This window comes from Haliaeetus leucocephalus, unplaced genomic scaffold (genome assembly GCF_000737465.1).
Source record: "Haliaeetus leucocephalus isolate CR32 unplaced genomic scaffold, Haliaeetus_leucocephalus-4.0 Scaffold173, whole genome shotgun sequence".
Taxonomy (NCBI): Eukaryota; Metazoa; Chordata; class Aves; order Accipitriformes; family Accipitridae; genus Haliaeetus; species Haliaeetus leucocephalus.
Window position 1 is genome coordinate 14,776,189 of NW_010972609.1, and position 10,574 is coordinate 14,786,762.

Genomic DNA, 10,574 nt, shown 5'->3' on the forward strand with positions numbered 1-10,574 from the left:
CGGGCGGCTGGTGCTGGTGAGTGCCGGGGCCGGGCCGGGCCGGGGGGACGGGACCTCTCTGGCCGGAGCCGCTGTTTGTGGGTAGGGGCACGTCCTCCGCCCGCTCGCCGCGAGTGGAGCTGGCACCTGGCCGCAGCCAGCCTCCAAATCCCTCCTGTTGGGGGGGGGCAGTCTTCCTCCAAGTCCAGTGTGGAGGAGCCGCGTGGGGTTTTCTCCCCTCCTCTTCCTCAGGAAACTTTAGTAACTTCCCCTAACTCTTTTTTTATTTTTTCGTGTCGCTTGAAGTTTCGAGAATCCTGAGTGAATACAGCTCTCCTAAGTCTAAACAGGGTAAGGGAGCGCAGCTCCCGTGCAGTTAGCCCAGCCCCGGCGTGCGGGGGGACGGGACGGGACACGACACACACACAGGTGGCGCCTCTCCCTAGCGCAGTCGCTGCCGCCCTTCCTTCTCTCCTCGGAAAAAAGAAAACTACAAGTCAGGAGTGAGGTCTCTAACAGTTCTCACGCTCTCCAGTTGTGAAATTGGTGGTTTTCTTAACTACGCGATTACGGGGAAGACTTTCAGCCCTCCCGGGGAGAGAGTTGAAAGAGCAGAGCTGCGAAAGCCGGGGAGTGGGGACTCTTGGTTTCAGCTTAGAAATTGGCCGCTGATGGCAGTTAGCGACGGGGAGCTCCGTGGCCGTCCCTTCCCCCCCTCCTGCCCCCGTTTTACCGCTTTCTCTCGCGTGTGTGCTCTCAGCGAGGGCTGTACCTCGGTGGTGCTCGCCGCTCGCTTCCTTTGGGAAGCACCTGGCTCTCCGGGGCTGGGAGGCTGGTCCAGGCGGCCCCTCCGCCGGAGGCTTGCTGAGGGGTGTGCGTCCCGCAGGTTTCTTTAAAAAAAAAAAAAAAAAAAAAATCCTAATGCTCCTGTGGCTACAGTAAGTTATTTTTGTTAATGACTCAAGTGCTTGCTCCCTGCTTAAGATTACACAGACAGCGAGAAATGTTGGCTGAGGTCTCTGGGGCGTTTCCTCTGTTTTGCTGGAGGAAGACTAACGCTGACCCTCCTGAATTAAAAAGACGGGAGGAGGGAGAAATGAATCCCTTGCACAAGGCAGAAACCTCGGCCTCTGAAGTTCAGTTGCAGGGAATTAGTAAAAAGAAAATAAACGTTTAAAGTGGAGTTGCCTAAAACCCGCCAGCCGCTGCACGGTGCTGCTCTAACCCCAGCTTTGTGATTGTAATTACCGCTGCTCTGCTCTAACCCCAGCTTTGTGATTGTAATTACGGCTGTGAGCGGCACACTTAGCAGAAATTAGTTTGGGTTTCCTTTGTGGCTTCCCATGAACTTCTGAATGTGTTTTCAAGTCTTTACAGGAACATCTCCCCGAGATGGTTATCGTGTCCTGGGAGGAGGAATCGCTCAAACACCTGTTTCTCTCTGCTGTAGGTTACGCTGCTGATAATGCCTGCAACCCGAGCAGAGGACTGCGGGGAGGGAGAATACCTACATGAAGGTCACTGCTGTGTGTCTTGTCCAGCAGGTAAGACTTCAGGCAGTTACAGCTGATAACAGCCATGATTTTTTTCCTCATGGAGATGACTGTGTCACTACTGGGTTTTTTTTGTTTTGTTTTTTACCTTGCATCTGGTGAAAGTGTAAGCCCGGTTGGAGCTGAGGTGGCTCCTTGCTGCTGTTAAGGCCGGGCTCCATTTTGAAGTGAGACCGCCTTGCGCAATAGGTGGTGACTGGGAGAGGTGCCTTGGTAGCAAGCCAGGAAGCCTCTGCCAGCTGTTGAGGATGATCAAAGTTGTGTGGTGGTGGTTTGTTTGTTTGTTTAAAAAAACCAAAACAACCAAACAACAAAAAAACCCCACAAAAAACCAACCACCACACTTTAGCACAAAGAACAGGCCTGGGGGAATTCTGGTATTTCTGTGTCTGTAGGTAAAACTTTGGTTTGCCTTTGCTCTCCCCTCCTTGCTCAGTGTGTGTAGAGTTAACAAGCTTTGTGCCAAGCACCCTACCCTTAGACAGTATCAGGGAGCTATCAGGTGTATTTAGAGATAATTCAGACAAAGGAGAAGAGAGGCTGTTAGAAGCAATTCTCCCTGTGCTTGCCGTGCCCCTTCAGAGGAGATGGCGCTGGCCACACGTGTGACTCCGAGCTGCCGCAGTGAGTCATCCTTGTCCCAGCCGAGGCCCGTCTGGATGCCTCACTTGCCACCGCTCCCTGTCTGAGCGGCAAGCTGCGAACATGCCTCCTCCTCACCCTGCTGCACAGCTCTGATCACGCGGCGTGCCGTTTGCTTGCGAAGAAAGGTTGAACTTTCACCAAAATGGCTTTGTCTTGTAACATCCTGTTATAGTCCTCTGCCTGTTAAATGATCCCTTGAGACTGCTGCTGGTTCTCCTCTTCCACAGGTACTTACGTTGTTCAGCACTGCAGTGCTCCGCATTTGAGAGGAAGATGTGTCCCTTGCACCAAAGGAGAGGGTTATACCGCCCACGAGAATGGCTTGGAAGAATGCTTGCTGTGCAGACAGTGCAAAGAGGGTACCAAGCACAACTTTGATGAAACCTTAACCCTTTTCCCCTTTTTTTTAACGTGGAAAGCCTGGTCCTCTGGGTTTTTTTGTGCTTCCAGTCATTGAGAATATTGAACTTATAAATAAATTGCCTTTATGGCCTGAGTATAATTTTTGCACAGTTGTAGAGAGTCACAACTTTTATATTTACTTTGTCACTTATATTATTTTTAGATCAGATAACTTTGCGACCCTGTACTCTGACGCATGATACTGAATGCCAGTGCAAACAAGGATATTTCTGCCCTGCTGAGGGCTGTGAAATATGTCAGAGATGTAGTACAATGTAAGTTTGATAATGAATATAATTGATTGTGTTCCTTCTAGGGAATGTTAGAGCTATGGCCCGATCTCTGCCAATACCTAACGCATGTTATTAGGCTCTAAATAATTGCCCTGAAGCCAAATTGCATTATTCATGCATTTAAATTTTAGGTGTCAAAATGCATGAGGTTCAGACCTAGAAAGATATGGATTGTGGTATTGTTGTGCTTGTTGCTTATGGCTGTAAGCTTACAGTTTGCATGTCTTCAGATGAGTACTCCCCACGTACACATTTGAATGAGCTTTGTAGCAACCAGTTCAAAATTTTTGGAGGTAGAACCACCTGTTGAAGGAAACTAACTGTGCATGAATAATGTATTCTGTGGGTTTTTTTTTCTCTGCCACTTAGAGGCTAACATACATGAGCTTTATCTGCTTTGCTTCTATTTAATCTTGTAGTATTATCTTGGGTTGTTTAAAGGTGTACTTCTAACACAGTTATCTGTTTATGCATGTTCTGTTCACGTCTCTAAGCTCTGCCTGAAAAAAAATCAGGCCTGGGCAGAGCTACATATTGTTCTGGAAATGTTGATACAACCTTATGTTGCCATCCACTTCAGGTGTCCAGAAGGGAAAGAAATTGTGCAGAATTGCAATGCAACTATGGACCTAGGATGTGGCTTACCCGATCAAGGTCTGGTACAGAAATACCACTCAGCTTGGTTTGTTGGGTCTGTGGCTTCAGGCTAATAACACCAGAGCAGTCTGTAAAACAGTGGCTTGAACCACTGTAGCATGTTTAAGAGCTTCTGTATTTTAGTCTGCTAAAGAAGTTCTCAAAGGGGTTGGAGTGACAAACCATCTTAAATTTCACGTGGAGAAAAGCTACGTGTATTGTTGGGTTTTCAAAGTTGCAACAGTGACACTGTTGAACATTACCAATTGTGCAAAGATTTCTTTCATGTTTTCTATGGCTGAGAAGCTGCATATGGAGTGGCTTTCTCTTCTGCTGGTAGATAGCTTCTGCTGGACTAGAGAAAGAAGGAACTGACACTACCAAGGCTACAGCACCTGAAGCTCATTGGCACCTTTTGTGTATTTGCTTTCCCCTTTTCTTAAATGTCTCTTCAGAAAGCCTTGCAGAAGTTGTACTGCAGCTCTGTGCAGAATCCCCCACTGCCTTTGGGATAATGATGTGCAGTGCAAAGGAGTACATGCACATTCAAGTCAGCTGATAGTCCCAGTGCCTTTTCCAGGACAAGCTAGCTGGGTCATTGTACTAGTGCTGAGCTTTGGTTGTTCTCTAGGACAGCAGGGAAGACTTGCACTTCAGAATATCTTGTCTGGAGTCTTCTTCAGTACTAATTTTATTCATTTTTCCTTCCCAGGAAGCACCGCTCTTGTTTGGATTATTGTGATTATTTTGGTGGTTGGTGGTTTGTTGCTGTTCTTTGTAATTAGAAGGCTGAAGGGTAATGAAGGTAACTGCTTGATTACTACCCATAAACTTTCCAGAACTAGGCAAAGCATGCACTAAGGCTATCCCTGGTTTTTGTATTACCTTATGGGGGACCTGTTTAAGCTCTAGCTCATTTAGTATGTGATTCAATTAAGTAACTCCTGTATAATGGAGACTAGTTTTGTTCAGTAAATAAAATGCACAAACTTTAACTATGAGCTTTCTTATTTTGCTGACAGATGCCTTTGCTTCAAAGCAAGATTAGGGTAAGGTCCTTAAAAGGACTTTCCCTATCTACTTGCATTGTACTGGCAAAGAGTGAGAAAAACCTACACAAGCTCAGATGTATGGGGCAAGAAGTAGCAGCTAATTAGACCATTAACTACTTTCATTCACTGTGTTTGGCTATGGAGACTCTTTCTACAAATTGTTGCCCTTTCATCATTTGAGCCTCTTAACATGAATGTTAGGTTGATAAGTCTTGTGTGAATTAATTTTTTTTTAGTGGAAATTGAGATGTTTTCCTGAGAAACTTTCCATTACTGCATATTAAAGTGTTTTTGCAACTAGTTTAGTTAGAATAATGTTGAAAATTATTCTAAATTTTGAATGTTTGTTCAAATCATGTCTTACTGATTGTATTGTAGTAAAGACAATTTCTGCCTTCTCTTCTGTATTGCAATAGCACACAAAAATGCTAAGAAGCATAAGCTGGAGGGGAGGGAGGGTGAAAGAGTGGCTTAAAAGCCAAACTGCATCTTGTGGTCTGTATTTTACTAAGCAGGACTCATCATCCCCTGTATGAAGGCACAGTGTTTGTGCTGTTGGTGGAAGCTAAGGGTAGTACTCTCATGAAATGTATGACAGGTCAAGGAACTAAATGGCTCGTATTAGAGCTTTGGTTTGTGTTATGAATGTGTCTACTGCATGTAAGTCTTGTGTGAATTCAGCTATGTTTAAGTTGCTGCAATTCCTAAAATTTTCTTAAGACATTTATCTTGTTTTCCAGCTGCTTCAATTGATAAAGATGCAGAGAAAGGTCTGGTAAGTATATGATGGATCAAGTGCTTCATCTCAGTTTTGCGCAGCTTAATTGTGCGCTGCTTAACTGTACCTGATACATAGCTCAATGTTTGTCTCACTGTAGACCTCTGGTAGGATGTGTTCCTGTGATGTAACAAGTTGTGATTCATACAGGGCCAGATGTTAGTGAGGGCCTGATACATTCATTAGCTGCATGTGTCCATTGCAGTTGGCCTTTCCAGTACTTCCCTTGGACACATTCCAGAGCCTGTGGCCAGGATGTTTTGGAAGTTGAAAAAAATTAGGCTAAGTGCAAGCTTTCGCTTCAAACTGTCTCCAAGTGATGCCTTGATCCAATTGGTTCTTTGCTGCTTCATGTGTATATTCCACAGGCAATGTCAGCTATCACTTCCCTGCATAGTGGTGTTCTAGCTGTCCTTGCATTTTTTACTACAACATTATTTGTTCATAAGACTTACTTCTCTTGATCCAGCAAAGTGACTGAGTCTTCCTGCCTTTGGGCTCGTGTCACAAGCTGCAGGACCTGGCAGTCTAACTTCTTGGTCCTAGACATTCCTATAAGACAAAGGGGTTCAGGGCTCAGAGCAGACCAGCTCACAAGTACATCCCTGAAAAGGGTTTACCACGCTAAGGCTGGCTACTGGCATATGTTCCACTTTAAAGCTAGGTTCACCCTGGCCTTCTGTAGTCAAACACTATTTCAGAACCTTACTGTTTCAGTCTAAAAAGACTGTTGGTAGTCTAGCGTTTTGCAAGATAAATACAAGACTAGCTTGTATTCAGCTAGTCTAGCTTTAGCTTCTCTATTTAGAAGCTATACTCCTAACAATACAGTGAGGCAAAAATGAGCTTACTATACTATAACTAACTATACTAATGGTATAGTTGATGTGTAACACCAAGCTGTAAAACAAATGTTTATCTTGATGAGGATCTAAGAAAGGCGTACAGATTCCTTTCGTAGCACATGTACAGCATCTTTTTCTCCCTGCTGCATTTCTTGTCCCCCACCCAATGCATGCACTGCTCACCTGGTGTATGAGCTCTTGTCCGATCTTACTAGTTAGACATTTCAAGTAATTAAATGCATCTTAATTATGTCACAAATACTTGAAGACTGAAGAAACAGAATTGAAAGATCTGTTAAAAACATCACCTTAAACTCTTCTCTTTTTTTTTTAAGGTCTGTAAGTGGCTCAAATATGTGAATCGCCCATGGGTTTTTGTTGGGTTGTGGTCCCCCCCACGCCCTGGCCAGATTTGCAGCACTTCATGTGTTCGTAGAAGCTGATGAAGAAACATGACAAAACCTGGTCAAAATGGTGTAGCATGGGAGTAGGCAAACATAACATCTCTTTAATTTGAATAAAATGGTTATAGAATAATGCAGTTGCAAATCAGCGCATAGTGACAGCTCTGATGTAAGAGTTGTCACAGACTTCAGTTGCAATGTCTGTGCACTTGGAGTGTTTGTGCTACTGTAACAAAAAGCTTATCTGCTAAGGAGAGTTACATTGATGTGATCCTGAGACCAGGCATTTGGGCACCAACACACTGTCCTTTCCAAAGTACCAGTGAATTTATACTGCTGTAAAAAAAAAAAAAAAAAACCCAAAACCTGCTGATACTTTATTTCATTCCAGAATAGAACTTCAGCTATTAGCCATGCTGTGTACCTTCAGTCACTCAGTTACCTATTTAAGAGCTATTCTGTATAAATAGGATCAACTTGTTTAACCTGTTTGCACCCTTAAACAGAAAGTGGATTCAATGAGGGTGATGTACAACTACATGTGTGATGCATGGGGTGGTTCCCCTCACATCCCTGCTTACGCATGTTGGTCACATATCGGTCACTGACCTTGTGAAAACAGAAATCACACTGGCTTATGCTCACGGAGGAACTGTACCTTAACAAACACAGGTCTTGTTGGAAAAACAGTCACTCCTTGCCCTCATTTTCCACCTTTAAAAAAAAATAAATTCCTAAAGCTTTCCAGTTCTAGCACTAGCTCATATGCTAGATAGATGGTGGTCTGCTTTGTATGTGTATGGTTCTTGATGAGTTGGAGCTATACTCCCTGGCATGTGCTTGTTTAATGTATTGACAATGCTAGAAATGGTGCAGCCCTCCTCGCTTGCTTCCCTCTTTGTCCCCTCACAAAAGCTATGCAATGTGCATTGGTGTTCACTGGCTTCTTTCGACTGATTCTAGTTTGTGAATCTGCCAGAAAAACTAATCCAGCCAAAAAAAAAAAGCCCAAGTTAGTGCACTTACATGGAGCTGATAGGCTATTATCAGCTTGGTAAAAGCTCCAAGAGCATCAGCCTGGATACAATGATAGGCTTGAGGCCCCTGTTGCTGTTAAGTCAGCTCAGGTGTAGCAAGGAAATTTAATTTTCTCCTGCCTCAGGAAGGGTGCATACCTTCCATGTGTAGGGAGGAGCAAGCAGCAGTACACACCAGTGAAAACATTAGGAAAAGTTTCCTGTGTTTGTTGTGGAAGTAGCCTGTGCGCCTTATTCCACAGACCAGTGGGAGCAGAATAGCCAGCAAATTGGAGAGTTAGGCTCTGAAACCATTTGAAGTCCAAGTCTATAAAGGCTGTAACTTTGGTATGTTTGTAACTGCCAAATTAGCAGCTCTTCCATTATTTCTCTGACATCTGGTGACTTTAAGTATTTTGTTTTCTTCCTCCAGACTGTCCTTGAAGGCCTACCTATGAAACATCTCTTAAAATATGTTCTTATTCCTTACAGGAGTCTGAGGACAGTACTGAAAGCCTCATTTTACCAGAAGTGGAGACACCTGCAAATAATGCGGCCAAGCCAGAGGGTGGGAACTCTGGTGAGAGCCCAGAGGGCCCAGCACAACCCAATGTTAACTTGGAAGTAAAAAACACATCACCAGAGGAAAACAGTGTTGTGCTTTCTGAGTGGGGCACCATCCTGCGCCAGATGGAAAGGTGCTGGAGGAGGATCGCTGAGTCTTCGCTACCAGCAAAAACTGGGCAGAATCCTGCTTTTAATCAGAATGCCCCATTTAATATACCTGGTGGTAGGATGCCAGCAAACTGCATGGTAAGTGTGTGTGTGTGTGAAATTATCATTGTATTTGCTCTGCTACACATGTAATTTTAGCTGAGTTCTTAACTATTCCTTGAGTGATAGATGCTGTTTTCAGGCAGAACAATAGGGAAGAGGAGGCTTTGCCTTAAAGATGCAATAGAAAGTATGAGAAGGGGTACCTTGGGAAAGCAAACTTCAGTCTCAGGTTTAATCTGCTCTGCCTCTCTCATCTCCCTGTTCAGCATTTACACAGAAGCTATTCTTTTGCAATAGCAGCAAATATGTTGCCTTGTTGCTTCACTTCGGAGTTAGCAGCATGGCTGTTTCAGCATGCAATTTTCTTTACTCAAATACTTTCAGCTGTGCTGTGAAATCTGCCCCTTGCCCCCTTATTGGCATGTGTGCTGTGGAAGCAAGCTATCAAGTAGCTCAGGAATAATTGAAGTGCTCTGATATGTTGGAGTAACAGTCCAACTTTGTATTACAGGTACGAGAACCAAAGTGTCAAATAATTGTTAAAGATCTCTCTCCAAAAGGTAAGTATTCCCTAAATTGATAGTACTTGGAATTTGTTTTTTTCCTGTTGACTTTAGTCTATGTAAGGAATAGTGTAGGGAGGCTAATGAATATTGCTTAGGCCACAAGGCTTTCAGTTTATTGTAAAATATGCCGAAACAGGATTATTGCTACGTTTGGGAGATGTTGTAATCCCTGTGGTGAATTGTTCTACTTTAAAGCATGGCTTTTCTGCAGAGGAGTATAGCGCAGTCATGCTTTTAAGAATAAGAATGGTACAAAATTTTTTGGTATGTTTTAAACAAGTCTGCATTGCAGCAGCGTACTCTGCCTTAATGAGTGAGGTGTAGGTCAGACCAGGAGATCTTTCTGTCAAATGTCCGCTCACATGGAAGTCTGCATCGAATCCCCATACATCTACCGGTACGCAGCACGTTGGATGTGCTGGATGTCCAAGCGACGGGTTTTGCTCGTGCTGGTCTTGGTGTGGCAAACCTATACCAGTAGCGTACTGAAGTGGTTATAGCCTCCTGTTGAGTGGCCCTATTAAGCTTAAGTGAAGACATGCAGGCCAATGAAACCTTCCCCAAAACCGCCTTTACTGAATGGTGTCTCGTCTTAAGAAACTACTTTTGAGATATGTAGACTGATACCTTTGGCTTCTTTCAAGATCGCTCAGTGGGAAACCTATTGGTCCTGCTGCTGCTTAGGTGCTAAACCTGGCCTTGCTGCTGCTGTTTGGTCTGTGCATGTATTGGCTGAAAATTAATGGGAAAGCATGTATGTTAGCTATGGGAAAAAAAAAAAAATCTGTATTTTAAAACTGACGCTGATGTGTGTTGTGTGTTTTTTTCTTTCAGAACTGAGAGATAGCTATGGGGCCTTTATAAATGAAGTACCACGGAGAAAATGGAAGCAGCTTATGAGAGCTCATCTGCAGGAAAATGATATAGTTAAAATTATTAATGACTTTCCTAATGATATAGAAGAGCAGTCTTATCAGATGCTTCTCGCCTGGAAAAACACACTGGGAGAGAAACAATCTATTATTAAATTACTGGATGAGTTAAGGTACCTAGATACCAAGGCTTATGATAACGTATTGAACACTTTAAAAAGTAATGGCATTATAAGTAAATTAGAAACTACAGATTAATGTTTAGGATGAACTTCAGAAATGCTCCTGTGTACATATATGTCTACAACCTTCCTGTAAATGAGGACGTCAACAAACTGCTAGTAAAAGCGATGGGGCGGACTTGATCTCCTCACCTTCACGCGGGGAGCTGGAAGTGATTTAACACCTTCGGTGTTCACACGGACTCCGGTTGTCGCGCTCGCTGGGGCCTTTGAGTTGTCTGGTATTAAACTCGGACGCCAGCTTGGGAGCGAGGTGCTCCAGCTGGCGCTTCCCTTCGCGCGGGGCAGGACCGTGCTGTTTGAGCCTGGGCAGCGGGAACGAAGAGGCCGCTGCCGTTTTTGAGGGGACTGCAGCGCTTCGGCTTCCGAACGATCGCGTTCCGTGTTGTGCTCAGAACCGCTAACGTTTGAAGCGGAGCAATAAAAGCCCGGTTGAGCCACAAGCTGGGGTTGACTCTGGGCGCTTCTTGTCCGCGGGCGGGAGGTGCTGTGAGGGGAGCCGGTTCCCGGCCGG

General features: G+C 44.4%; 1 protein-coding gene across 1 annotated transcript; it reads left to right on the top strand.

Annotated features, from left to right (window-relative positions):
• Positions 1-1,426: 1,426 nt before the first annotated feature.
• On the top strand, positions 1,427-10,422 carry LOC104829553. Its single transcript, XM_010563875.1, has 9 exons — positions 1,427-1,523; positions 2,405-2,536; positions 2,743-2,854; positions 3,453-3,526; positions 4,221-4,313; positions 5,301-5,335; positions 8,096-8,416; positions 8,892-8,940; positions 9,781-10,422. The coding sequence occupies exons 1-9, from the start codon at positions 1,445-1,447 to the stop codon at positions 10,074-10,076; spliced, it is 1,191 nt and encodes a 396-aa protein (XP_010562177.1). The 5' UTR covers positions 1,427-1,444; the 3' UTR covers positions 10,077-10,422.
• Positions 10,423-10,574: the final 152 nt, after the last annotated feature.